Source organism: Leuciscus leuciscus, assembly GCF_965113295.1.
Source record: "Leuciscus leuciscus genome assembly, chromosome: 14".
NCBI lineage: Eukaryota > Metazoa > Chordata > Actinopteri > Cypriniformes > Leuciscidae > Leuciscus > Leuciscus leuciscus.
Window position 1 is genome coordinate 3,673,635 of NC_138738.1, and position 25,357 is coordinate 3,698,991.

Consider the following 25,357-nt stretch of genomic DNA (forward strand, 5'->3'; position numbering starts at 1 on the left):
CTCTGAGCCTCCGCATTCCTCACATTCCACTGCGCCTGTGACATCTGCCCCACACAACTTGATTTGATGAGGGCAACAGCCTGGAGCATGCGTTCAGAGAGCAAGAGAACGGCCTGAAAAAAAGCGAGGGAGAGAGAGAGAGACAGAGAGAAACAAAGAGCTTTGCTGTCTCTGCCAACAACTGGCAGCTGAAGATCGTCCAACCAAACGGACACCCACACCTGCCACGAACCACCCCTGCAGGAGGCACAGAATAACACAGACCCCCTGTGTCCCATATTCTGCTCTCCAAGCTCTGATTCCCTCATCAGGTTTCCTCTCAACCTTTGCTCTTTGAGTGTGTCTGTAAAGGAAGTTCAAGCAAGAGTGTTTCGGTTCCGGAATAACACCTGATAACTTCTTTGGGTGGTGTTGTGTATTGGTCAAACCTCATAGCTGGTCACTGGAAGGTTGCTGGATCAATCCCTGGATGGAATGGGCTGTGATCCACTAATCAAACTACAATCAATACCAAACAATATGTATCTTACTGACTTGCCCTCCCTTCAAATCTGTCTGCTGACACAGAGCATGAAGAAGAAGCTGTTGAGCAGAGATGACACCTAAGGTGGATTGGAGTCAAGGAGTGTATGGTGCTTTGCTCAATCCTCAGGGAGCAGGGCATTTTTTGCAAGCCTCAATTCCCATTGAAGCACAGGTGGAAAAATATCTCAAAAGGTGGAAAATATCTTGCCACCATAACCGCTATGAAACCAGACAGACGGCATTTCTGCCATTCAATTGGGCCCTAAATCAACCGGGCAAAGCCAAGATGTACAAAACTTAATAATAAAACTCATAAATTTAAGTTCTGGCTTGACATTTGGTGCACAAAATGTACCAATGTCACGTGTTTGTTCTCAGATAGACGAGATCATCAAAAACAACTGTAAATCTCTGTGACCTCACATCTTTCTTGGCATAGAAAATATAAAGGTGCAATTCTGCGATATAGTCATCATTACAAGAAAGAGTTACTTTTACCAGAAATAAAGTTGCTATTGAGCGATGATTTGAAATACACCTACAAAAAAAAGTGAATGCTCTTGGAGGCATTTCCTACTGGAGAGATGACAAAATAAAATTTCATTCAAAGCATAACTCATAAAAGTTGTCTCAGTGCAACACACTCATTTCCACCCATTAATGTTGGTGGAATAAAAAAAGAAAAGAAAAAAGAAGTAGTGGCGGCTCTGCACTTCACATTACACTCCAGGCTTTTCAGGCCCGATACTGGCGGCGTTAACAGGGCCGAAGCAGACGGCGTTCCCGAGGCCTCACGTCAGCAGTGGTATTATGAGCGCTGACGTCATTCTCCTCGTGAGTGGGCTTCTTCAGTGGCAGAGCTCAGGCAGATGACTGCATGTAAATGGATAAGGTGTTTACAGTCGCTGGCAAGAGCAGGCTCTCCATGAGGCCGGCACACGCCTTCCTGGACATGGCGTGAGCAAAGAGTGTCAATGACATGCTGGGATACAATTAGAACTTGATTTATTAATAAATCCAATTTGTGGAACATCGCATTATTGCCACAATGACTTGCGGAAAGTCATAATTGGCACAATGACTTGCGGCTAGTGGAAATGAATTGCTTAATCAGTAAGACCTCAATGTCAAATCAACTCGCACTCTAGTTTTCCCCATTTGAAATAAACAACCAAACCTGTGGGCGTATGAGTCAAACATACCGTGACTGACAACAGAAAGCAGAGCCAAGGTTACCAACATAAGGCCACATGGTTTCAAGGGAATCCCCTCACCAAAAAGAGATAGAAATAAAACAGATATTATGCATAAGTTTTCAGAAAATGCTAACAATGTCCTATCATCAATGTCAATATTCCAGAATTTTCTTATCAACGAGCCTCGGCATCGGCAGCATCACACAGTGCAGCGCAATGTCCTTCTGACTTCATAGTGAGTCAGTATATGTTTAGATTTACCGGCAAGAGGAGGATAAAGCCTGGATGATGTAATCCCTGACTAAAGAAGAGACTCTGGAGGCTTGGTTGCAAGATTTAGCGCACCGTCTATTAGTCTACAGTCAACACAAGCAGCTCTCCACCTTCTAAGGCAAGATGAAAGACTAATTTGCTCTACAAAAGGCAGGAGCTTTGTTGACATTCACTCACACATGCTTCATAAATGAAGGTTCTTGCATGAAACGCTCACAGTAAATTCTAATAGACTGGTGTTAACATGCAGCAAGGCTAAAGAAAACCTCTAATAAGCAAAAACAAAAAATGTTCACTTAATTCATTAACTTCAATTTAGATGGAACTATACACACTTCATAGGCGAATAATATATAAAAACTTAATTGACATTTCCCTCAACCCAGGCCCTGTCCCAAATGCCAAGCTTGAGACACATCTACACTGGCACCAATTTAGCAAAAGGCCACAAAGTGACCCTTTAGAATTATAAAATGACCAATGGAAAACCCTACAGCAGGGGTGTCCAATCCTACTCCGGGAGGGCCAATGTGGTGCAGAGTTTAACTTTTACTAGGAATGTTTTTTTTTTTTTAAATACTGTATTAGAATATTTGGGCTCATAAAACAAACAAATATTTGAATATTTGTTTATTTAAATGAAGTTTAACGAGAAATACATTTCTTTTAATCTTTGTTTTTGTCACCATTTATTTGAAAACATTAAACAATGTGTGTAAACAAAAAATGATCCAGAACAAAAGCATAAGCGAAAGAAAAAAACAAACAAAAAAGAACACTAAAGCAGACCGCGTCCGCTGTCGTGCCGAACGTACATATACACCAGCAAAGCAACATATGTAGCAAAATTCTAATAGTATTTTTATTTTTTAAATAATAATAACTAAAGATCGAATATTCGACAATTCGTGCACACCACTAGCTTCAACCCAACACACTCGCCCAGACGTTTCCAGTATTCCTGAAGACCTTCATTAGTTGGTGCTGGTGTGTTCAATTAGAATCGGAGCTAAACTCTACAGGATAGTGGCCCTCCAGAAGCAGGATTGGACATTCCTGCCCTACAGTATTGGATCAGTAAGTCCATAAAAAGTTTGCCGCAATGCATTCTGTGTCTAACTTTGAACATGGCCAAACCAAAGAATCTTGGATCTAAGATGCTAACTACTGTTAGATATTTTTGCACTGGGAGCATACCTATGATACAACGCTGTCTAGGTAGGAAGCTCACTGGGGTTTGGAAGAGTGCAGCGTTTTTTTTTGTTTTTTATAACTGAGTGGCCACACTTGAGCTCTATGAAGCAGCAGCCAAGGAATATGACTGATTTACGATCAGTAGAGTCCCTTAGCAGTGACTTAAACCCCGGGAAGGTGGAAACTGTGATCAGATCAGTGTTTCCCGATTGGTTTCTGTGAATGAATCTCCTTAGTAGCCTGTATAAACGCTGATCCGAGGAAACTACCTGCAAGGAACGTGATATGAAGTGCATGTCTTCTGAATAAGTCTAGCCAAAAATAAATGTTTTGAATTAAAAACAACTTTGTTTTAGAGTAAGGCACTAGAAATAGGAATGAATCTGATCACAAGAGTTGCGTTTTACATAGGGTTCTCCAAGGAAAGACAACCACAGCCCTAAAAGAACATCAAAATTACTTCGCCAACACTGGTTTGTGTTCAGGACGCTCTGTCAGTTTGCCATGGCTTCTCGCGGTCTGGTTTGTATCGAGGCTTGGCTTGCTAATTCAAACCAGCGCTTGGGTTTTGTCTTGTCTGTTTCTCTGAGGAGAAGAAAGGAGAGCAAACAGTTTGAGGAGGAGGGGACCAACACCAAACACCTGGACCCTCCCAATTCCAGCCAAACTTGAGCGTCCATCTGCCATTACGAATACACAACTGAAAAAGAGACTCAAGACAAGAGTTTACCAACTGGATTTGGTAACTTTAGCAATTTAACAACTTGAAGCAACAGATTTGCTGGTTATGTCCTGTTAACTTTTGGATATAGCTGTTTTATAATCCGTGAAACAATAGATTTACGCTAATAAAGCAGACTGCTTTAAACTTGCCTTGACTAATTAGCAGTTTTAGACTAGAAACAGGTAGCCATCTATAGTTTAAAGGAAGATTATCTTTGAACTGTTGCTCCACCATAAGAGAAAATTGACAGTCGAAATAGACAATTTAATCAAATGACCGATGTTGAGACTGCATCACATACCTGTGATATTAGACATTTTGGAACGCAACAATCAAGATTACACCTCTAGAAATGTTTGCTTTCACATACTTGAACAAATTCTTGTCCTCAGTCTAATGAGAGTAACGCTTTAACACTGGAAATACTACTTTGCACCTGGAGTTATTAAAGTGCTCTGCCTCGGGGGAAGACCTACCTTGTTTAGGAGGAAGAACTAGTAGAAAAAAAAAAGAGGAGTACAAGAAAATGGAGGAGGTATGGTGAGTGAGATCTTGTGGGGGGAAAAAACCTTGATTGAGCAAGACAAACAGAGCTGGTTTTGCCACTTTTTCAACTGGGTGAGAGGGAGGCAGAAGGAAAATAAACGACAACTCTCTTTCAGGGCTGAAAAAAAAAGAGTTGCTAATGATCGGATATGACAAATAAAACCAGTTTGAGGGTGAACGGGGCAATTGAAAAAGACAAAAACGAGGGGAGGGGGCATTCAAGCAAGCAGTGACAAAGAACCAACAGAAAGAGTGATATGTTCTTGAGAAACCTGTCTGTTGCCGGGCCTGTAGTCCACAGCACTACTCCAGGACAAGTGCAGGCCTGTTTTATCTGCTCTGAAAAAACACAACTGCTGGCTAAGACATGCACGTATGAGTGTTTGTGCGGTGCGTGGGTGTATTAGTGAACGAGAACCTCAGTTTATCGAACAAAACTGAACACCCACATCATAGTATGAAGCCATTGACGGCTGGTAGTGAATGACTACTAGACATTGAGCATGACTGAATACAAGATTATGTAAGCGAGCAGATGGCGTACGAACGAGAGACACTTTACGATGCTTTCTGAAACAGTGGAAATGGTTTATGCATGCATGGATTTCGCTGGTGGCATGTGCAACGGGATCCTCAAGTGGATCGTACATGCAGATGGAAGTGTGTCGGATATCACAACCCAGCTCTATCTGCCCATTATCTCCCGCCCTCTTATCTTTTCTCTAGTTCCCATCCCTCCTTTGATGCCTAGAAACACTTGTCTTGCAGCCATTAAATGTACAAAAACATCTCCATCAGAAAACCTGTACTGCAGTGATACAATCTCGGCCGTTGAACACTCATCTCAGTCCTCTCCATGAGTGACTCTCTTCAGTTCATAAATACAACCTAAAGTTCCTTCAAAATACTACTTGGGCGGCACAAATTACAAAGCTAATAATTACATAACTCGGATCACATCAAAACAAACAAGGACTTTACAACAGGCATTACCCAGTACAACAGGTAAGAGCAAAAACTAACAAAGTTAACACTGGCAGTGTTTCATTTTAAATGAGCATTTATGATTTGAGGCGACATGAGCAAAAGAGACCAGGGCTTTAACAATAAATCAACAAAAAAATAAAATAAAATAAAAATCGCTAATAATGTGTATATCATGGCTTATGTTCTTACATTTATTGAATTTACATTGAATTTAAATGACAATGTTGGGCCGGATGTGGAATATTATGTTATTGTCGATAAAAGACTTAATAAAATTTTGTTTTATCCAATCAGAACAGCTAACCAGTTATCAAAATAAATGTTAGTTGCAGCCCTAAAAGAGACCACAAAGAACTAAAGTTCAAATTCAACGTGGCACGATGTGCCGAATACCAATAGGAGCACGCTGGATACAGCGGTCGAGTAGGAACAACTACTAGTATATCAGGATTATCGACTTACAACAATTCCAATGAATTCAATTCAAACATAATTACATTTAAAAGTCCACATGTTTGCATACAATTTGTTATTTGAGTCATTATATTTAAAAACTAATACCAACTGAATTTAGGCTAATAGTTTTGGCTATGTTAACCTTTAATATTATAGTAATGTGCAAGTAAGGACTCCCTACATAGTTTACAGCATAAGTAGATCTTTTTTTTTTTTTTTATCTTTAAGAAACTTTAAATTATAATTAAATTCCTTTAAAAACAGAGATATAATTTGTTCAGTAAACCACTGTTAAATAAAAGCAATTTCATGTTTAGTTTTCTCCCCCCTGGCTGTACCGTACCGAACCATCAGCTGTGTATCGTTACACCCCTCCTATAAAGTGAAGAATTTTGTGCATGTCGCTACATTGCAACTTCCCTTCAGCACATTAATGCATTGTAGGGATGCACCGAATGTTCGGCAACCGAAATTATTCGGCCGAAAATAGCAAAAAGTATAAGTAATAAGTAAAAAGACAGAATAAATTTTGCCGAACAATGACGTTTTTTGATGACGCGATCAAATAGTAACCAGCATAAAGTGAGAGGCACGCGCTTTATAAATGCAGCAAACATGTCGGCGGTGTGGAGAAATGATCCAGGCCGAGTTGGATTTGGGAAAGCCGCTAGGTGATGGAGACGGTCAGGTGATGCACAGCGCAGTAGATGAAAACGGGCTCGTACTACAGATGAGCCGTGCACCGTCTCGCTGTCTGACATGTTCGATGAGATCCTCCGAGAGAAGAACACATTTGCAAGAATAACACAAGCTCAACCGCTCAACAGTTAGATGGTTATCTCTCAGAAGTCCCCACCCCCAGGAGCAATAACCCTCTCGAATTTTGTTTTTCATTTGTTGTGGGTTAATTTTTTGCACTTTTCAATGCTTTTTTTGTCGTTGTAGGCATACAGAGTTACATTCTTTCAGCAGTCAGTTATAGGCATAACATAGGCTATTCAAGAAGGGGGGCTACAAAGATTGCCAAATAAATTAAATAATAAAAAATATATTTATTTTAAGCTATATTGTGCTTTGTTTGTAAAATATCTGCTGCTGGAATGTTAAAAAATGTTCAGTGTTAAATATTTTTAATCTGTATTTTTTGTAATTTGATTTTTCTCTCTGAAAAGCAAAACAAAATAGTAAAAAGCACATTTTTACTATTTAATTAATGCAATGGTGAAAAAATTGTCAAAATAAATGAAAAAAATGCGAAACATGCGTTCGGTATTTGGCCTTCGGCCAAGCGTTTCAATATTATTCAGCTTCGGCCAAGCGTTTCAATATTATTCAGCTTCGGCCAAGAATTTTCATTTCGCTGCATCCCTAATGCATTGCAAGCTCACTTACCGTACATCTTTCCCTCATCCGACAGGATAATCTTGCGCCGTCCGCAGGGCGGATATATAGCCAGTGCCTCCTGAAAACTCTGCTCGATGTCAGGGCTCCACACGCCCTCGGCGTCTCCGTCCATGGCCTTGTCCAGCTCATCACCCCCATCCTCCAGCCCCTGCTCCGGGCTGCCGTTGGCACTCCACTTGTTGGACGCAATGGTGCCGGCTCCTACCGGGCCCTTCCACGAGCCCCCACGCTACACAAGTACTGGCGAGAAAGAAACAAAGAAAGCGAGAAAGGGATTGTTACTTCATTGTGGGCATAAAGATTAAGCAATTATGCAGAGAAAATCCTTTCAAAACCGCTCTCTTTAGTCGTGCAATTTTCAACACCTTTAAAGCTTGTGTTTAATTCAACTGATGAAGACAACAGCAGCTGTGACTCTTATTACCATTTCCTCTCCTCAAAGGCTCCCAAAATGACAAATGAATTTTTAAACATTATATAAAGCCCCATTTAAAAGGATTAGATAATTAGGACTAGCCTGCAAAAATGCTTGTGGTCGGGAGCGCGCGGTCCAGTGTGGCTGTCTAAATGTCTGAAAATGGTTAAAGGATCTTAAGCGTTTTTCAGGCTGCCTCTTTTTCGCATGGTATTGTTCATGAGGATCGGGTCCCGAGAGTCACTTGTGTGCCCACATATTTCATTCTTTTATTTCACTTTCTGCTGATGTTGACGAAAAAACGCGGCTTGGGTAAATACGGCCGACTCCGATTGAGACCTTCCTTAGGGGATATTCAAACGCTCTGGTTACACGCACGCTGAAAGTATAAGCTTGACTTGGCAGCCCAAAGACACAGAATGAGCAAAACAACGGAGCGGAGAGCGTTGGAATAAGTGAGTGGTCTAATTACTTTTCGAGATTGCAGACCTACAAAGCGCAATCTAATGCTGCAGGACAATTAGCGATACATTTCTAAATCTCATTTGCCTCTTAGACGACAAGAAACAAAATGTTCATGAAGTGCAGTCTGGAGGGTTGTAGTCACTGGATGTTCCACAGAAGTTACAGAATGTCTAATCCTGCAGAAGAGCCAACATTTGGTGCAATTAGGCATCAGTTTCCAAAAAAGTCAAAACTGAATTATAAAAGACTATGATCTGGGATTCAAGCAAAATAAGCTTTGAAAGCACTTGTTAAACTTGCCGCCAAAATACTATGTTTTTGTGGGCGGTTTCCAGGGTGTTGCTATGCGGTTGCTATACAGATGATCTGAGAGACTTTTTGTGCATTGCTAGGTCAAAAGTGCCCACTCCCAAGTATCTATGCCTTAATGCTTTTTCTCATTTTGTACCTGGATAGTATTTGCATTTTTTTTTTTTTTAGCAGGACTGAATTAATTCCTTCATTCCAAAGCATCTCCAGTGTGATCAAAAAGAGATTAAAAATGCAAATCACTACTTGCATGTCACATGAAATGATGCATTAACAGAAACATTTCCATTATTTACCGAAATGTAAAAAAACAGTCGAAGATAATTCAAAAGAATCCCTCAATATAGGAAGTTAATATAGAAGTATATTAATATAGAAATATAGAAGAGTATTAGAAGTTTTTAAAGCACTCTCTTTGGGTAGAAAATTAAGAGAAAAGATATTGCAAATGCAACTCAGTGAAGTAATTGAATACTCAGATATTGATCAATTAAATAGTAGGGCTGGGCATATTTTTTTTATATTTTTCAATTCATCTTTTTTTTTATTTTTTTTTAATGTGGTCGATTCAAATTCGATTCTCAAAAGCCACGAATATATTTCTTTCCATATTTATTTATCTATCACCCAAAAGCCAGTATTAGTTTTCCTCCACTGTTCATTGGCTTGCAGTCTCCATGTTACAGCTAATGCTGTGAGCTTTTATGTTTGTTTTATCTTAAACATAAAATAACCTGATCCTGTTTGATCAAGGCATGCTGTTCTGACTTGTCCAATTTTCAGCATCAATTTTTCATCTTGCATCAAAATCCAGACTATTCATTGTATCCATTTGAAATATAGAGTTGGGTTCTGTTTTAATGTACTCAAGTGTACCTAAAATAAAAAGAGTTTAATATACAGGTTTGTGGCTCTTAATTTCTTTTTATTAACTAACCACTTACAAACTTATGTTCACTGCTGTTTTTTTTAAATAAATATAGGATTTGTATTAAATCTATATTCATTGAGTCGAATCGGGAATCGAAATCGAATTTAGAATCGAAATCGAATCGAATTGGAACATCTGAATCGATATCAGCATTGTTATTTTAGTATTATTTACATAATATTCTGGTATTTATTCATATTTTGAATATGTATTAATTTATTTAAATTAATTTAATAAATGTATTATTAATGTATTAATATTATTTAAAAATACAATTAATTTATTAATATTTTCAGTATTCATTTTAATTTTAGCTTAAGTTTCAATAATTTGGTTATGTGCTTTTAAATTTTTTTATTAGTTTTAGTTTTTTTATATTTCTATTTAGCTTTAAAAATTATTATTTATTTTTTTCAGTTTTAAGGCTGTCAAAATCAACGTGTTAATTTTGCGAAAAATTATTGTGCTAAAATGATTTAACACATTTAGGCCGTGTGTCCGCCAAAACGTTTTTTAATTTTTTTCTGAGGCTTGCATATTTTTCCAATAGTTTTCAATGGGAGCACCATGTTTTTTAAAACGGCAGCGGCGTGACGAGCGTCTATTTCATAGAGTTCATAGAGTTGAAGAATGTTCAACTTTGGGTAAAACAAAGCGCTCATTACTGTCACTTTTTACCCAGTCATCCAATCACAGTAGAGGAGGGGCGGGACAAGTACATCACTGACCAAATGCCACATTCTGCTCATACAATGTCAACAGACGACAACAAGAGGCATAATAATGAAACAAAATTATTTAAAACAAGAGACAAAGCAAATAATTAACATTTTATCAACATTTTAATATAGAAACAATACAGAAACAAACTATCAGTGAAAATGAGATACTAGTAACACTTCTGCGGAAATTACGTATCATAGCAAGCAAAGCGTCTCAACTGAAGAAAAAAATAAATAAAAATTAAATATATTTTTTATTTATTTTTTGCCTGGCATCCTTTGGCTAGCGTTATATAATCAGCTAACATTCATTCAAGTGCTTTTAATTCATTCAAGCATGATAAGATATAAAGGGGAACTCAAATATATAGCCTACCGGCGTACATTCATGTCAATAAAACTGTTGAATATAAAGGCCTGGTTTCACAGACAGGGCTTAGATTAAGCCAGGATTAGCCCTTAGTTTAATTACTAGGACATCCAAGTAGCTTTTATAAACGTGCCTCAGATAAAACATTACTGATGTGATATATTTCAAGATATGTCAGTGCAAGTCGCTTTCAGTTAAAACAGCTCAAACAACCATTTTAGTCTGGGAATAGCCTATCTGTGAAACCGGGGGTAAGTGTCCCCCATTCCCAACTCCAGTGGCAAGGAACCCAAACTCCATCAGGTGACAGAATGAAGAATGAATGACGAAACGAACATGGTGTCATCATGATTCATCGCGCCGATATGGAGCTGAAGCTGGCCATAGGGTCTGGATTCTACACATCTATATGCAGTGATTTCTGCCATGTCACCAAATAAAGTCACATAATGCAAGGCAACACAAACATATACATTTATGCATTTGGCAGACAAAGGGACTTCCACTGCATTTCAAGGTACACATTTTACATTCTTATCAGTTCTTGCTTTCCCTGGGAATCGAACCCATGACCTTGTCGTTGCAAGTGCCAACGCTCTACTGTTTGAGCTACAGGACAAACAAGCAAGCTAACTTTTCAATAAAAAAAAAGGCATGCATGCCCTGAAAAAACAACAACACTACGTGTGTGTGTGTGTGTGTACTAGGGCTAGGGGAGAGGGTGAGAGACGAGTGTGTGCATGGGGAGCACGGAGAAGCCGTTCTGTTGGAGAGTTGGGCTTAAATTCCAGACATGTCCTTATTAAGGAAGTGCGGCGTGAGTTCTCTCTCTCTCTCTCTCTCTCTCCCTTATGTCAACCGAGCCCCCTCTCACTCTACTCTCTTCCCCACCCTTCGCTCCCAAGCACTCTGCCCAAATAAGGAGAGGCGAGCAAAGGATGAGGTGAGGGGGAGGTAGTGGAGGGAGGAGTGTGGGAGTCAAGGGGTGTCGGGGGGGACAAAGCAGGAGGGATGGGAGGGGAGGACTGACCAATTTAGACATCCACTTTGGAGTCTGAAAAACAGTGGGATTGTTTTGGACAAAACGCAACATCAGCACGCCTGGGGACCGGAGCGTTCTCGGCACTCCTGATAAAGAAGAGTTAGTACTACTGCTAACAGTGGGAAACTGACATGGCTTATTCATACAGAAAATAAAGCAAATAACATATTCAGACACCATGGGCTGTACTTTAAGGTACTTGAAAGAACACTATGGTATTAAGATTTTATAATAATTAAGATCATGATTTTCTGTAAAGCTGCTGTGAAACAATGTATTGTATACAAACAGACAGCAGGAATATTAGGCTGCTGTCACTTTAAGACATACAGTAGCTAATGCATGGATCCAAAATACTGATACTGTTGCATATGCATTGTCTTTCTCGACTGTATAAGTTCACTTAAAGTCCCCCTGTGGTGAAAATCAAGTTTTTAATGTGGTTTATATGTCTATGTGGTGTTTTTAATACGCTTTAAGTAGGGGTCCATATCATACCGTCCATGATAATACCGGTATACATTTTTACATGATAAAAAAAGTGTCATATCGCGATATCACTGATATAGCGACGCAATGATGTATGGCGCATTACGTTCCCTAGCACGCACAATAACAACACCTGTCTGAGCGTGAGAGCACCAAGTCAGCCTCCAATGCCGATTTAGTACCTAAAAAGGAGCTACTTCAATAGTATTTTAATAATTCCCGCAGATCTACCACTTATAATGCGGGAAATTCCCCCGCAAACATTGATTTTACCAACCGCGTGAGTGTTCAGCGGTGCCGCGTCTTCTCTCTCTCGCTCTCAAAATGGGTTGCACAAGTCAGGCGTCAATACCACACTCTTGTGTTTAGCAGTCAGGACATGACGGAATTGTCTTTTGTCACTTGCATCGTAACTAAAGTTTATCATTTTCACTTCTTTTTAAGTCTTATCAGTTTAAACATTTGCGATTTTAAACTATCAGTACTTTTGCGCGCTCTCTGAGAGATGTTTACTCTGCGTGCATACATACAGTAAAGCCGTCTCACAAACAGCTCGCGAGTAACAAAAGTTCTTTTTCGCGGATTATATCGCTTTAACGGGGGAAAAACACGCAAAATTGTGTAAAAATTCCGGTCATGGTTAGAATATTCGTAAACAGTCGGTTATGTCTGAAATAAGCATAAAACGCGTGTGACGGTGTGACAGTATAACAGTAATGGATCCGGGCACTAAAAGTGACAGCAGCCATATGTGTCTGTCATTAATGTTGTCATCAAAACAACAAAAGATAGATTTCATTGTAAGGAATCAGAATTAATAGCCTATGTATTTAATTTAGTCAGGACTCAGGACTATTGTTGTTTTACATTTGATTACCTTATTCAGTTTCTGTAGTATTTCTGAATAGTGTTAGACCTACCCCAAAACTTTTCTCTTTATTTGTATCTTTATTATTTTGTATATATTTTTTGCTACTTTTTTCAGTTTAATTCAAAGATTGAAATCAAGCTTCCTTGTGTTGTGTAAACTCCTAAAAACAAAATTACCCAATTGTAAAAACACAATGAGTGAGCAAACATTTAGGTGAGATAAATGTAATTAAAAAAAATTGTCAATTTTTTTTTTTTTATATCGTCATAAATATCATTATCGCAAATATTCTTGAAATATCATGATATAATTTTGAGGCTATATCACCCACCCCTAGCTTTAAGACAAACCATGTGCAAATTCATAAGTCATAAGTCAATAAGTCGACACCATTGCTGAGTATTTTCTCTTTAAAAACGCGGTTTGAAATCGCTGGAGTTTCTGACGTCACACACTACCTTGTAACCAATCACGTCAACGTGTCGATGGACTTTAGCATATCATTAACATCGAACTAGCAGGGGAGTCTCGAGAGATGCCAGGTTATTAGGGTTGGGTATTGGTTGGGTTTTATCCGATACCAGTACCTACTCGGTATTTTTCAAACGGTTCCGGTGCTAAAACGGTTCTTAAACCGGTACTTAAGAAAACGAAACCACACACACTTTATCAAAAAAATAATACCTGTGTGTGTTTTCTGAAAAAGATTTTCTGATTTCTGATTAAATTAAAAATTGTGCCGTTTAAAAGGCTACTGATGTAGCCGAAAACACTTAAGTTAAGATCAAAATTTTGTCTCCTCATATTATTTATATATATTATATATATATTATATTACATATTATATATTATAGACTTTTACAAAACAGAGAAATATCTGACACTGAGCAGAAATATTTAACACACATAGTATAGCCTCATATAAATATACTTGATATACTTCATACTTGATATGCAAGATTTGCAGTTGGCATTAAAATACTAGACTTACCCGAAGAGGAACACTGCAGCTGAACTTGAAATTTAGTCAAGAGTGTCAGAGGTTTTGGGTTCTAATCCGCATTCGTAGTTTTTGTTTTGTAAAAAAAAAAAAAAAATTAAACCGATTATGCTCATCAGTGGTTGTATATCAAGCTGTCTGCAAGCAGGGACACTTTGTGTGCATTATATTTTGTGATTTCACCAGAACGAATAGATATGAGACGCCGTCTAGGGCTTAAATCGAACTTCATTCACGCACACATAAAACGCTTGCATACACATACTAAGTAGTCACACACACATACATGTATACTGCTGAATGCTCCAACTATATGAAATGCACAACGTCAAATCTAAAGTCGCTCACGCACACACACACAAACTCTACACACACGAGACGCGCGGAACTCTCCGCGCACATACTCATCTGAGACGCGAGCACACACACACACACACAAACTCTCCGCGCACATACTCATCTGAGACGCGAGCACACACACACACACACAAACTCTCCGCGCACATACTCATCTGAGACGCGAGCACACACACACACACACAAACTCTCCGCGCACATACTCATCTGAGACGCGAGCACACACACACACACAAACTCTCCGCGCACATACTCATCTGAGACGCGAGCACACACACACACACACACACACAAACTCGCGCACATACTCATCTGAGACGCGAGCACACACACACAAACTCTCGCGCACATACTCATCTGAGACGCGAGCACACACACACACACACAAACTCGCGCACATACTCATCTGAGACGCGAGCACACACACACAAACTCTCACACACACACTCATCTGAGACGCGAGCACACACACACAAACTCTCGCGCACATACTCATCTGAGACGCGAGCACACACACACAAACTCTCGCGCACATACTCATCTGAGACGCGAGCACACACACACACACAAACTCGCGCACATACTCATCTGAGACGCGAGCACACACACACAAACTCTCGCACACATACTCATCTGAGACGCGAGCACACACACACACAAACTCTCCGCGCACATACTCATATAGACGACGCCTCATAAATAGATCGATCTCTGCAACGTATTGAAGCGCGCGTCCGAGTGAAGAAAGTGCGGTGTGCGCGAGCCACAAGAGAAAACACTGTATCCGCGCCACTGATCGCAGCGGCAACGAGCACTTTGATCACTTGATTTAAAAAACACAGTTCAGCGCTAGATCGTCTCTTATTTAACAAACGAACTAAATGCTCTGCTGGTTAACTGGAGATGTTTTGTTATTGGATCATCCGTGCCGCGAGATGTTTTATAGAGGGCGGTGAAAAAAGTCAGGCACCGAAATCAGGCACCGAAAGTTTCCGAAAGTTTCTCGTTACTACCGTTTACGTCGGAACCGGTTCCCTATTGGAACCGGGTTTCAGAACCCAACCCTACAGGTTATCCCGTTATATTTGTCTGGTGATATGAAAAAAATCATGTAGATTCAGCAATATAGCGGGTGCGGAGCTCGAAATTAACTTTTTTACTTGGTAGCACTGGTGAGACCGGCAGCATTGTGGCGATTAAAAGCCTTTATAATCAAACCTGATTTGTTTGCCACACACTTGTCCCTGCATTTTTTTGTGCTTGGCACTCTCTCCATGTTTAACCGAGCTCTCGCACTTAAAATGCATGGATTCAGTAGCGAACACTGTGTTACCTGCAAACTCTGTCCCACAGGCTTTACAGTGAACACAATGCATTGAACCATCAGCATAGCGGAGACACTCGAAATCTTTTAGCCACTCTCTCCGAAAGCTGTACGATTTCTTTTCAGCTGGTGGATCCACATTAACCACATCTTATATATTATTCTGGTGTCACTATTGTCCTGTGCATTGGGTTACAAGCCGAAGCCTATTCATTTACACCCACAAAATTTAATAAAATGTAGCATTTTAATCAACAGTACATTTTTTGTCATCCTTTTATCATAAGTCTTGGAGAATCGCAATAATATCGTATCGTGAGTTCAGTATCGTGATATGTATCGAACCGTGACATGAGTGTATCGTTACACCCCTAATATATATATATTAAAAAAAACACACGCCATGGTGTTGAATTACATGTATGTCAAAAAAGCCATGTTTGTACCATGGTATAAGTAAAAAAAAATAAAAAAAACGTTTATGCTAATATCACGCTGGTAGTGAAAAAAAAACTGGGAAAAATGTTATAAATTCAAATTCACAAAACTGTCCTGAAGGAAGACACACACAAAACAAAAAAAACACACACACACACAAACCAGCAGTTGCAAAACACACTGATGCAATGCCCTGCCAACAAAGAACAAAGAATAAAAGTTTATTTTTAATAGGCAACTAACATCTGGCAGTGCATTCTCTCTATCTTACCCTTTAATCTTGAATCAACTTTTCCAACATGAACTTTCAGTTTCTTTCAAAAAGAGACATGGCAAGTGAGCAAGAATAGGTCAGATGGACACAACTGCAAAACATCTGTTGCAAAACAAACACGCTCATCCTCTAACGCTGAAGGCCAATTCAGCTCAACGTGATGCAGTCGATGCAAACACACAAAAACTTCATTTTCCCATAAGGCAGCAGGGACTTAACTTTGAATGGCATGGTACACATATTTAGTCCAACACAGGCTCACTTTCCCGCCTCCTCTCTCTCTCCCTCCCAACCAAACAGAGCTCTTAGTCAGTATATAATGCAGAAGAATTTCCATGTGGTCCAGGAATGTAAATAATGCAGTAAAAGCATTGCAGCGCACACATTCATTGAGACGCCCATTGAATGAACACAAGCCCTCCCTGCCCACTGTCTCACAGAGCTCCAACACAGTGCGTATTGTTGTCGGCTGAAGTATTGAATTGGCTCCAGCACCGATTCCTCGCAATCTCTGTAGGGGAAAGTCCAGGGAAACTTACTTCAAAAAACAGCATGATCTAATATCAATTACAAAACATTGATTTATTTCCAGGTTTTCCCAGAGCTAACACTTCCAACCAACGGGCTCTGGCATGGAATAATGGAGTTTGGTGGGGGGAACTGAAGTTGCCAGACTTTTCTTACCCAAATCATAAAGACTTAGTCATACGGCCGTTCCAGGAAAGGGGCAACGATTGAGGTTTACTTGGTGGCCTCTTTGGATATTCCTCTCAGAGAGGTTGTTTATGACTCAAAGTCAGACGCTGTGGTCACATTGCACATGGAAAGGCAATAAGAGACAGAGGACTGAACTAGAACTGAATGGTGTCTTCATGACGTATCACATCAAATTACACAGCTGATATAGATGTTCTCACTGTAGTTATGGTTTACTGGTGAAAAGATCTAGATGGTGCCGTTACCAGACAAGTTTCACAGAATACAGGCTTGAGCTGCAGACGTGTCAATTAAATGGTGGAAGCAAAATGCTATCGATAGGGCTGTGAGGTTTTTTTTAATATTTATCAATTAAATAGCTTAAATTTAAAAAATAAACAAGGCTCAAACATCCATTTCAATTACATTTACAAGCATGAGTGTTTATTAGCACTTCCATCAGTGAAACACACTACAGCCTATAAAACATTGAAATAAATCTCAGTAAATAATAGTAACCTAAATAATATAAGACATTTTTTTCGTTATATTCCCCCACAAAGATGCGTCATATGCTGCTCTCCGGCTTTGAGAGGAACATGGGACACGACCATCTCGTCTAATATCTTCATGATTTCTCCTGATGTTCCAGAGCATCTGACACTTGTTGTAAAAGGTCTGAAGAGGAGCAAGACATTTAGGCTATGTTTGATTTTGCGCTGCCAGAGAAAGCGAAACTAAAATCACCAGAGTGTGAAATGCGCTATAAAAAAAAAATAATTTACGCGGCTTACCAAGTCTAATAACAAGCACAAACTGTGTTGAATAGAATTTGAAGTAAAAAGGTAGGCTATCTGTCCTACAGCGTTTTTTCGACTTTACCACAGAAAAGAATGCGAATATAATAGACCTAATTAAAAGTGTACGGAAGAAATGTTTAAAATTCCCTGCGAAAATGGGAGGATTTGTAGAGGAAGTGAAGATTTGGGAAAAGAAACTAGAGATTCCATGTCCAGTGGAATAAAATGGAGTAGGCCTATTGTTAAATTCGCAGAAAATCGCAAAACAGAATAAAAAAACCCAACAAAGCTTAAATTGGGCTCACGTAAAATAGGAAATTGTCCCGCGATCGACCAAAGCCATATGCCAAAATAATAACTGTATTTTGAAGCCAATATTGGTTATTAGCTTCAAAACATTATTATTTATATTTTGATGCAGATAACCAATTAATTTGATCTATGAGGCAGACTAATCTAGATCCACTATATCTATAATATCAATCTAATATCTATCTGCCTCAAATTTAAAAAAATCATATCAACTGCTTTTAAATTTAAAACCAGTACAAATACAGAAAAATATCTCTTAACCCACAATAATTTAACAAATGATTAGGCCTACAATTAGAATAAAAACATACATTGATAAAAAAAAATTATAATAATAAAAAATAAAATAATATTCATTATAGTTTATATAAATATAATACATTTTAAAAAATTAATTAAGAATAACAAAATGATTTAAAAAAAATCTTTGATGGCCCAATCTTTTTTTTTAGAAAATAGGCAAGTTAACTAGAAATGAGATTATATGGGACCAATGCAGATAACATTAAAAAGTCACATGTATTCGGCCAATATCAAGAAAATGCTGTGGAGAAGTCTCGGCAGAAATCAAGTTTTAGGTTAATCAGAAAAGAGTGATTCACAAATCCATCACGGAATTAAATCCAAATCTGGATTTTTCTACATCACCTCAAAACTATTTTTACCATAAGTCACACTGTTATAATCTCATAATGTGCTATGTTCCTAAAAGAAGCAAGATCTCCACGTCTTGCTTATTATAAAGTCTCTTCCACTCTCAATAAGTCTTATTACATTTCAGGGTCTCCGCTAACCGTCAGAGGAGCGAAGGGACTTTCCAGTGCAAAGAGCGAGCGCTGGAGTCCATCTGCGTGTTAGTCATCCCAGCCGGACTTTTTTTTGGCGGGAAACAAGCGAGTGGAGGATCTTGTCCAGGAGGGAGGTCTTCACACCATCCCGCCAGAGAAAGAAGGGATCGGGGGGAGGTAATGGATGCCCGGCAGGGAGCCAAACCTAACGACCAAAACCAACCTTTTGTTTTCCCGTCTGTTGGACATGTTAATATCATATAACGCAAGGAAAATAGGAATGCACCAAAATTAAAATTCATGTTATGGACATTAATCAACAATTGGTATTATATATTAATGTTATATATAATATTATATTGTCTAAATCAATAAAAAAAAAAAAAAAAATCACCATTTTAAATGACAATGATGCATTAGAACATCAAAGAAAAAAAGCTCTAAATGAACAATAACATATGGTACCGATAAATCGTGCATCCTTTAAGGAAAGAAACGGACTTCATAAGTCTACACAAATGTGAATTCTTGGTCAGCTCAATGGAGTCAGACACTTCCGTGCGGATATGAAAACTAAACAGAGAGATGTAGGAGATCTGGAGGAGACTTCACTAAGGTGTCGTATTTACAAGACAGCGAATTCCCTTTTTTAGTATTGGAAGTAAAGCACAAAGCTCATTCAACAAACTGTTTTTCTGTCTAACGCAGCTCATAATGTGAGATTTGTTAGGAAACTGTTGCAGCTGGAACACTTGTTGGCAATAGACGCCTCCGGGGAGCTTTTCCCTCAGGACAGCCTCCAACACACACCCGCCCTTCACTCACTCACGCACAGAGAGTACACAACGAATACTCTTCAGTGTATTCTGCTTTTTCCCAAACACACACACACACACACACACACACACACACACACACACACAGTCAGCAGCGAGAGAACAACAGGGCCGGACAAGTGTAGCAGCAGCTGCTGGTTGGGTTCAGATTACAGATAAAGACGTTTAGTGTTTCCTTCTCTTCTCTTCATTGTCTGGCACAGATTTCCAACTACACACATGGTTCACACCATGAGACTCTTCTACTTCCTACTGGAGAGGAAACTCATTTTAGACCATCCCTTACTAGTATGATTCACCAAAGTAGAAGATAACCTCTTAAAGTAGGCTGAGAGAGAGAGTATGACTCAATCTATTCCAGGGAAGTTGTGTCTTCCCAGCATCACTCTTACCTTCTGCAAAAAGGCGCTTTTCTTACTTAGTATTTTTGTCTTGTTTCCAGTCCAAATAGCAAACATTTCTTAAATCAAGATGGATTTACTAGATGAGTAAAATGACATAAGATATTAAGTCTTGTTTTCTGGGGAAATAAATAAAAATTAAGTGAGTTTTTGCTTAAAACAAGCAGAATTATTTGCCAATGGGGTAAGGAAAAGAATCTTGTTTCTGTTTGAATTAAGATTATTTTCCTTACCCCATTGGCAGATAAGTCTGCTTATTTTAAGCATAAACTCACTTAATTTTTATTAAATCCCCCGAAAAAAAGGACATAATATCTTATGTCATTTTACTCATCTAGTATCTTGATTTAAGAATTTTTTGATATTTGGACTGGAAACAAGACAAAAATACTTAGTAAGAAAAGCGTCTTTTTGCAGTGGGGAAAGCACCAGCTTGATTTATTTGATGGGTGGGTCAATCAAAATCAGAGACTGTGATTGGTTCGAGCATTTTTTCACGCTTCAGTGTCTGTTCACATGATCGTTGCAGCAGTTCAAGTCTGAACATGTCTGTATGGATATACGTGGGCCCAAAAGTGACAAACATATGTAAACCTGCCATTCGCTCAGGTTGGTTTCTCTTTTTTAGCTCGTTGGCTTTGATGGTCTACACACTGTTTATGGCCTTCAGACCCAAGGCCACACACCAGGAACTGGACATCATAAAACCTATGGGTGGCCGACTAGTGGAACAACCTTATAAGACTACAACTACATATAGTCACTGTTTTGTGAATTTTCAAGCAAACTAATCGGTCATTATCTAAATAAAAATAAACATGCATATACTTTTTAACCACAAATGCTCGTCTTGCACTAGCTCTGCGATATGCGTCCACGACTTCACGCATTCACGTTGGAAAGGTCACGCGTGACGTAGGCGGAAGTACCGACCCAGTGTTAACAAAGCGAACGTGCAAAGACCAAGTCAAACGCCCTTTACAAAAAAAGGTAAAACAACGATGTCGACGCGATTTTGAAGTTGGAGGAGAAAATGAGATGGAGTTACCCTACATTTTGTGACCTTTCCAACGTGATTAAGTAATGCGTTCAAGCGGCAGTCGGCAAGTCTGGCAGATTAAGGGGATTTAGACAACATTTTTAATGTTTAAGACTCCCATGCCCCTCCCCCACTACCCTACCCATCGAGTTCCCACTACCCATCGAGTTCGTGCTCGTGTGTGTGTACCAGATTTTCTGTGAACGCACCCGTCTCTTCAGCATCGATCAACACCATGGACTCGGAGGAAGGCCACCCTGGCTAATCTACCCATAGATAGCAATAACCAAGGACAGGGTTCTTGCAGGTTTCAGCAAGTCAAATTTAAGACCTTTTTAAGACATTTTAAGACCATAAAGTTTGACATTTAAGACCTACACGACGCATTGCCAAAAAAAAATTTCAAATCAAAGAATTCATTTTATTTCAATGAATTAAGTCATTGAAAAAACATTAATTTAATTTACAGATAAAACAATCACATTAGTAACCTTCCACACCCAACAACGTGTGTCAGAATCAGAAATATAATTTTTTTATAGAAAATTGTACTATGCATATTATACTGTAAAAAACACATAGGCTAATTAGTTGATTTTAGTTGATCATAGTTGATCATAACTAGAGATGAAATGGCATGAACATTTCATTTCAATGATTATAGTGACAAAAATTACCACGGTTATCACAGAATCCTGTTCAAAAAGTACTAATACTACACAATGTCGAAAACCAGCAAATAACAAATAAAATTAGCATCAATATGCACTTTTTTTTTACATAAACATTAAAATAATACCATTAAAAATGATAGCCAGATTTTAAAAGTGTCTTGCAACATGTTATATACTAACATGTACAAGTTCAAATAAAGTTTAGACAAAAAAGTTTTTTTATAAAAAGATAAACCTCACATATTTCAGACTTTAAATCATTTTTTATAAAAAGATAAATTACTGACATTTACAATGCACTTTAGCTTATCTTTTATTATTAATAGTAAAATTTGGTCGGATTTTCCCGTGGCGTCTGTCGTTGCTATGCAACCATGCACTGCGCTCTCCACAATGACAAAGAAGTTTTAGTGGCTAATGGATTTCCACCGCCGAGAAACGCTTGCTGTAGCTCTGCTTCAAGATTTATTTACGGAGAAGAGAAAAACACCCTTAGTGTTTGGGTGCACCCGCATCCTTCCAGTTGAGGGAGCTTTCAATGTTGTCACGGAAAGGGGCGAAGCTGATTGGTTGGTTCTTGTCACATGACCTGCGGTGCGTTTGCGGCATTCTGAAGAGTTGAGATTTTTTTTGATCTCGCTGCGCCTGGAAAAAAACGAGTGCGTCGCTTCAATTATGAGCGCGTGCCTTCATTTGAACGAACTTGAGCACGCAAAAGATGCGATATGTGAACGGCCTGTTGGCGAGACCTTTTTTAGACCTGACTAACTGAAATTTAAGACCACGGATGAAAATCTGGCCGTTTTTAAGACATTTTAAGGCCTTAAATTTAAAGTTCAGAATTTTAGACTTTTTAAGACTTTTTAAGACCCCGCGGGAACCCTGCAAGGAATTGGAAGCTTGTTAGTAGATTTTCTCACGCTTCGTACAATCCAACACACCTGCGAACTTCAGGCGTGTGCATGTGATATTGTAACGTGCGCGAGGGGGGGATCTGTGGCGTGTGTACGAACTGTGATTGACAGTCAGATCTCACACAGCCCTGCGCTGATTGGACCAGAAGAACCGGGAGCGGTGGATTTTTGCAAAACAAATAACAGGCTCTAGGTGGAGGTAGAAGCGTGTTTTTTTTCTAAAACCGGCTGATTTATGTTGTTCTGTCGGAGCATAGTGTCGGTTTCAGTGAATATGATTAAAAAAAATCTTGCCGACTGCAGCTTTAAGTCGTGGACGCGCATCGCAGAGCTAATGCAAGACGAGCATTTGTGGTTAAAAAGTATATACATTTTTATTTGTATTTTTTAGAAAATGACAGATTGTTTCGCTAGATAAGACCCTTATTCCTCGGCTGCGTTCGTGTAGAGCCCTTTGAAGCTGCAATTTGGACCTTCAAACCGTTGGTCCCCGTTGAAGTCACTATATAGAGGGAAAATCCTGGAATGTTTTTCCTCAAAAACCTTAATTTCTTTTCGACTGAAGAAAGAAAAACAAACATCTTGGATGACACGGGGGTGAGTAAATAATCAGGAAAAGTTTTATTCTGGAGTGAATTAATCCTTTAAACCAGATGTGTTTTTATGCAGATAGCTAGCTTCAAACATGCTAACAGATAAACATTACCATACTAAACTAATGCAAGCCATAAATCACCCTTGATGTTGCATTATTATCTACATTCGGACACATGTAGGAAAGCTACAACGCATGACCAAGCTTGTGTGGCTAGTAATATCAGCCTACACATACTTGCATAGAGTATGTTTAGAGCCTTAGATGTGATCTTAACCCAGTTTGATAGGATTAAATCAAGTCTTGCGGGTCAGAGCTCTGACTCCCAGCACATAATGTAAGCTATTATATTAAGTTTGTTTAAAAGTCAGGGAACTAGTGGAGATACATCGCTTCAACTCCCTTCCAGTAGCTTGTCTGAGAGAGTAAACACTTTTGTGTTTGTGTCTCAACACATCTCTCTTTTATTGTAATCTCTTTCTTCAATTCTCCATCTCCCCGTCACACTCATTCACCCGCTTTCGTTCTCTCCTTCTCTGCATTTAGCTCTAATAAATTCTACAATTCTCCTCCAACAACTTCCTTTTACTTCCTTTCTGGCTCGGCATTCAGGAAACAATCACAGTTGAAGAGTCTGTGAGAGAGAGAGAGAGCGAGAGAGAGAGAGAGAGAGAGAGAGAGAGAGAGAGAGAGAGAGAGAGAGAGCTAGCTGTCGATCTGCTCGACAGACGAGGAAAGTGTAAAATTACTTAGGGAGAAAATGTAGGGATAAAACACTCTTACTCAAGTAAGAGCACTAAAATAACTCTTTACATGCACACAAGCCCCTGGTGGAAATAACCCTTGACGCATACGAGACAGCTAGACATGAATCTACAGTATATTAACAGCTCCCGATTCCTGACTTTCGACATTATCCATGGGGGTGACTTTCCAGGACGGCCGTCTGCTCTCAGATCTCTCCATATGGTTTACTCTAGTGCTGATTCAGTCAGCAGAGGAAAGACTGACACAAAGAGCGCCGCGTGTGCCAGAGGACTCGCTCGAACGTCTGATTCAGCACTTTCCGAGGAAAAGCGTCAGGCGAATTTGTGAAGGAGTGCTCTTGCCTGACTTGGTCATTTAGTGGCTGAGGCAGGGGCTCGTGCCAAACCCCAAGAAAACCGAAAAGACACGCATAAGGAGACAAACGCTCAGAGGACTCTTGGGATGGCAGAGAGAAAGAGGCTGATCTCTGAGTCACACTTCTACGCCAAAAAGATACAATTTCATACAAATTATATTTGCAATCTCATTTCTTGAGTACACTGTAAGACTGAATTTTCAAAGTGGTAAATAAAAGAAAGATTATTGGAGTATGATTTACAAGAAAATACTATTTTAGACTTTCTACTTAAAATATCATGTTTATTTCAATGTTTTACTTGCAATTACACACACACAAAAAAAAAAAAAACACAAAAAAGTGAAAAAGGTTTCAAAGTAAATCCTACACCTAATACTTTTCAGTATATTACAAAGCTTAGAGGTTTCCAAAACAAATATTGCAAAAGTATAAAAGATAGCCACCAAAATAGCTAAATTAATTGGTTTGATCTCAAATAGTAAACAATCCGTCAGTACAACTCTAAAACTGGAGTAGATGCATGTGATAACATATAAAAACAACACTAAATTTAGGGGAATTTTAGGGGAATTATCAGGTGACTGTTTCCTTTAAGTAAATCACTAAGCCTTATTTAAGAGACAGTTCACTAAACAATAAAAAAGCCATCATTTACTTGCCCTGTGACATTTCAAACCTGTATGACGCAAAATATCATATTTGGACACTAAGTGGGGTCCAAAACGAAACTGCAAGTGCAAACCAATAAAAGTGAATAGGTCCAATGTTGTTTTGCACCATATTTAGTTTTACACAAGACATTTTTTTTTAAACATCTTCTTTTGTGTACAAGGTACAGGTTTTGAATGACTAAAGGGTGAGTAA

General features: G+C 39.0%; 1 protein-coding gene across 6 annotated transcripts in view; it reads right to left on the reverse strand.

The window, feature by feature from the left end:
• tead3b (TEA domain family member 3 b) overlaps positions 1-25,357 on the reverse strand; it is a 49,231-nt gene that overhangs the window by 19,482 nt on the left and 4,392 nt on the right. For all 6 annotated transcript variants that reach the window (XM_082136480.1, XM_082136479.1, XM_082136478.1 and 3 more), the window contains exon 3: positions 7,294-7,545. In XM_082136480.1, the coding sequence (XP_081992606.1) occupies positions 7,294-7,417 (124 nt within the window). In that variant the 5' untranslated portion in view covers positions 7,418-7,545. The remainder of the gene's footprint in view (positions 1-7,293; positions 7,546-25,357) is intronic.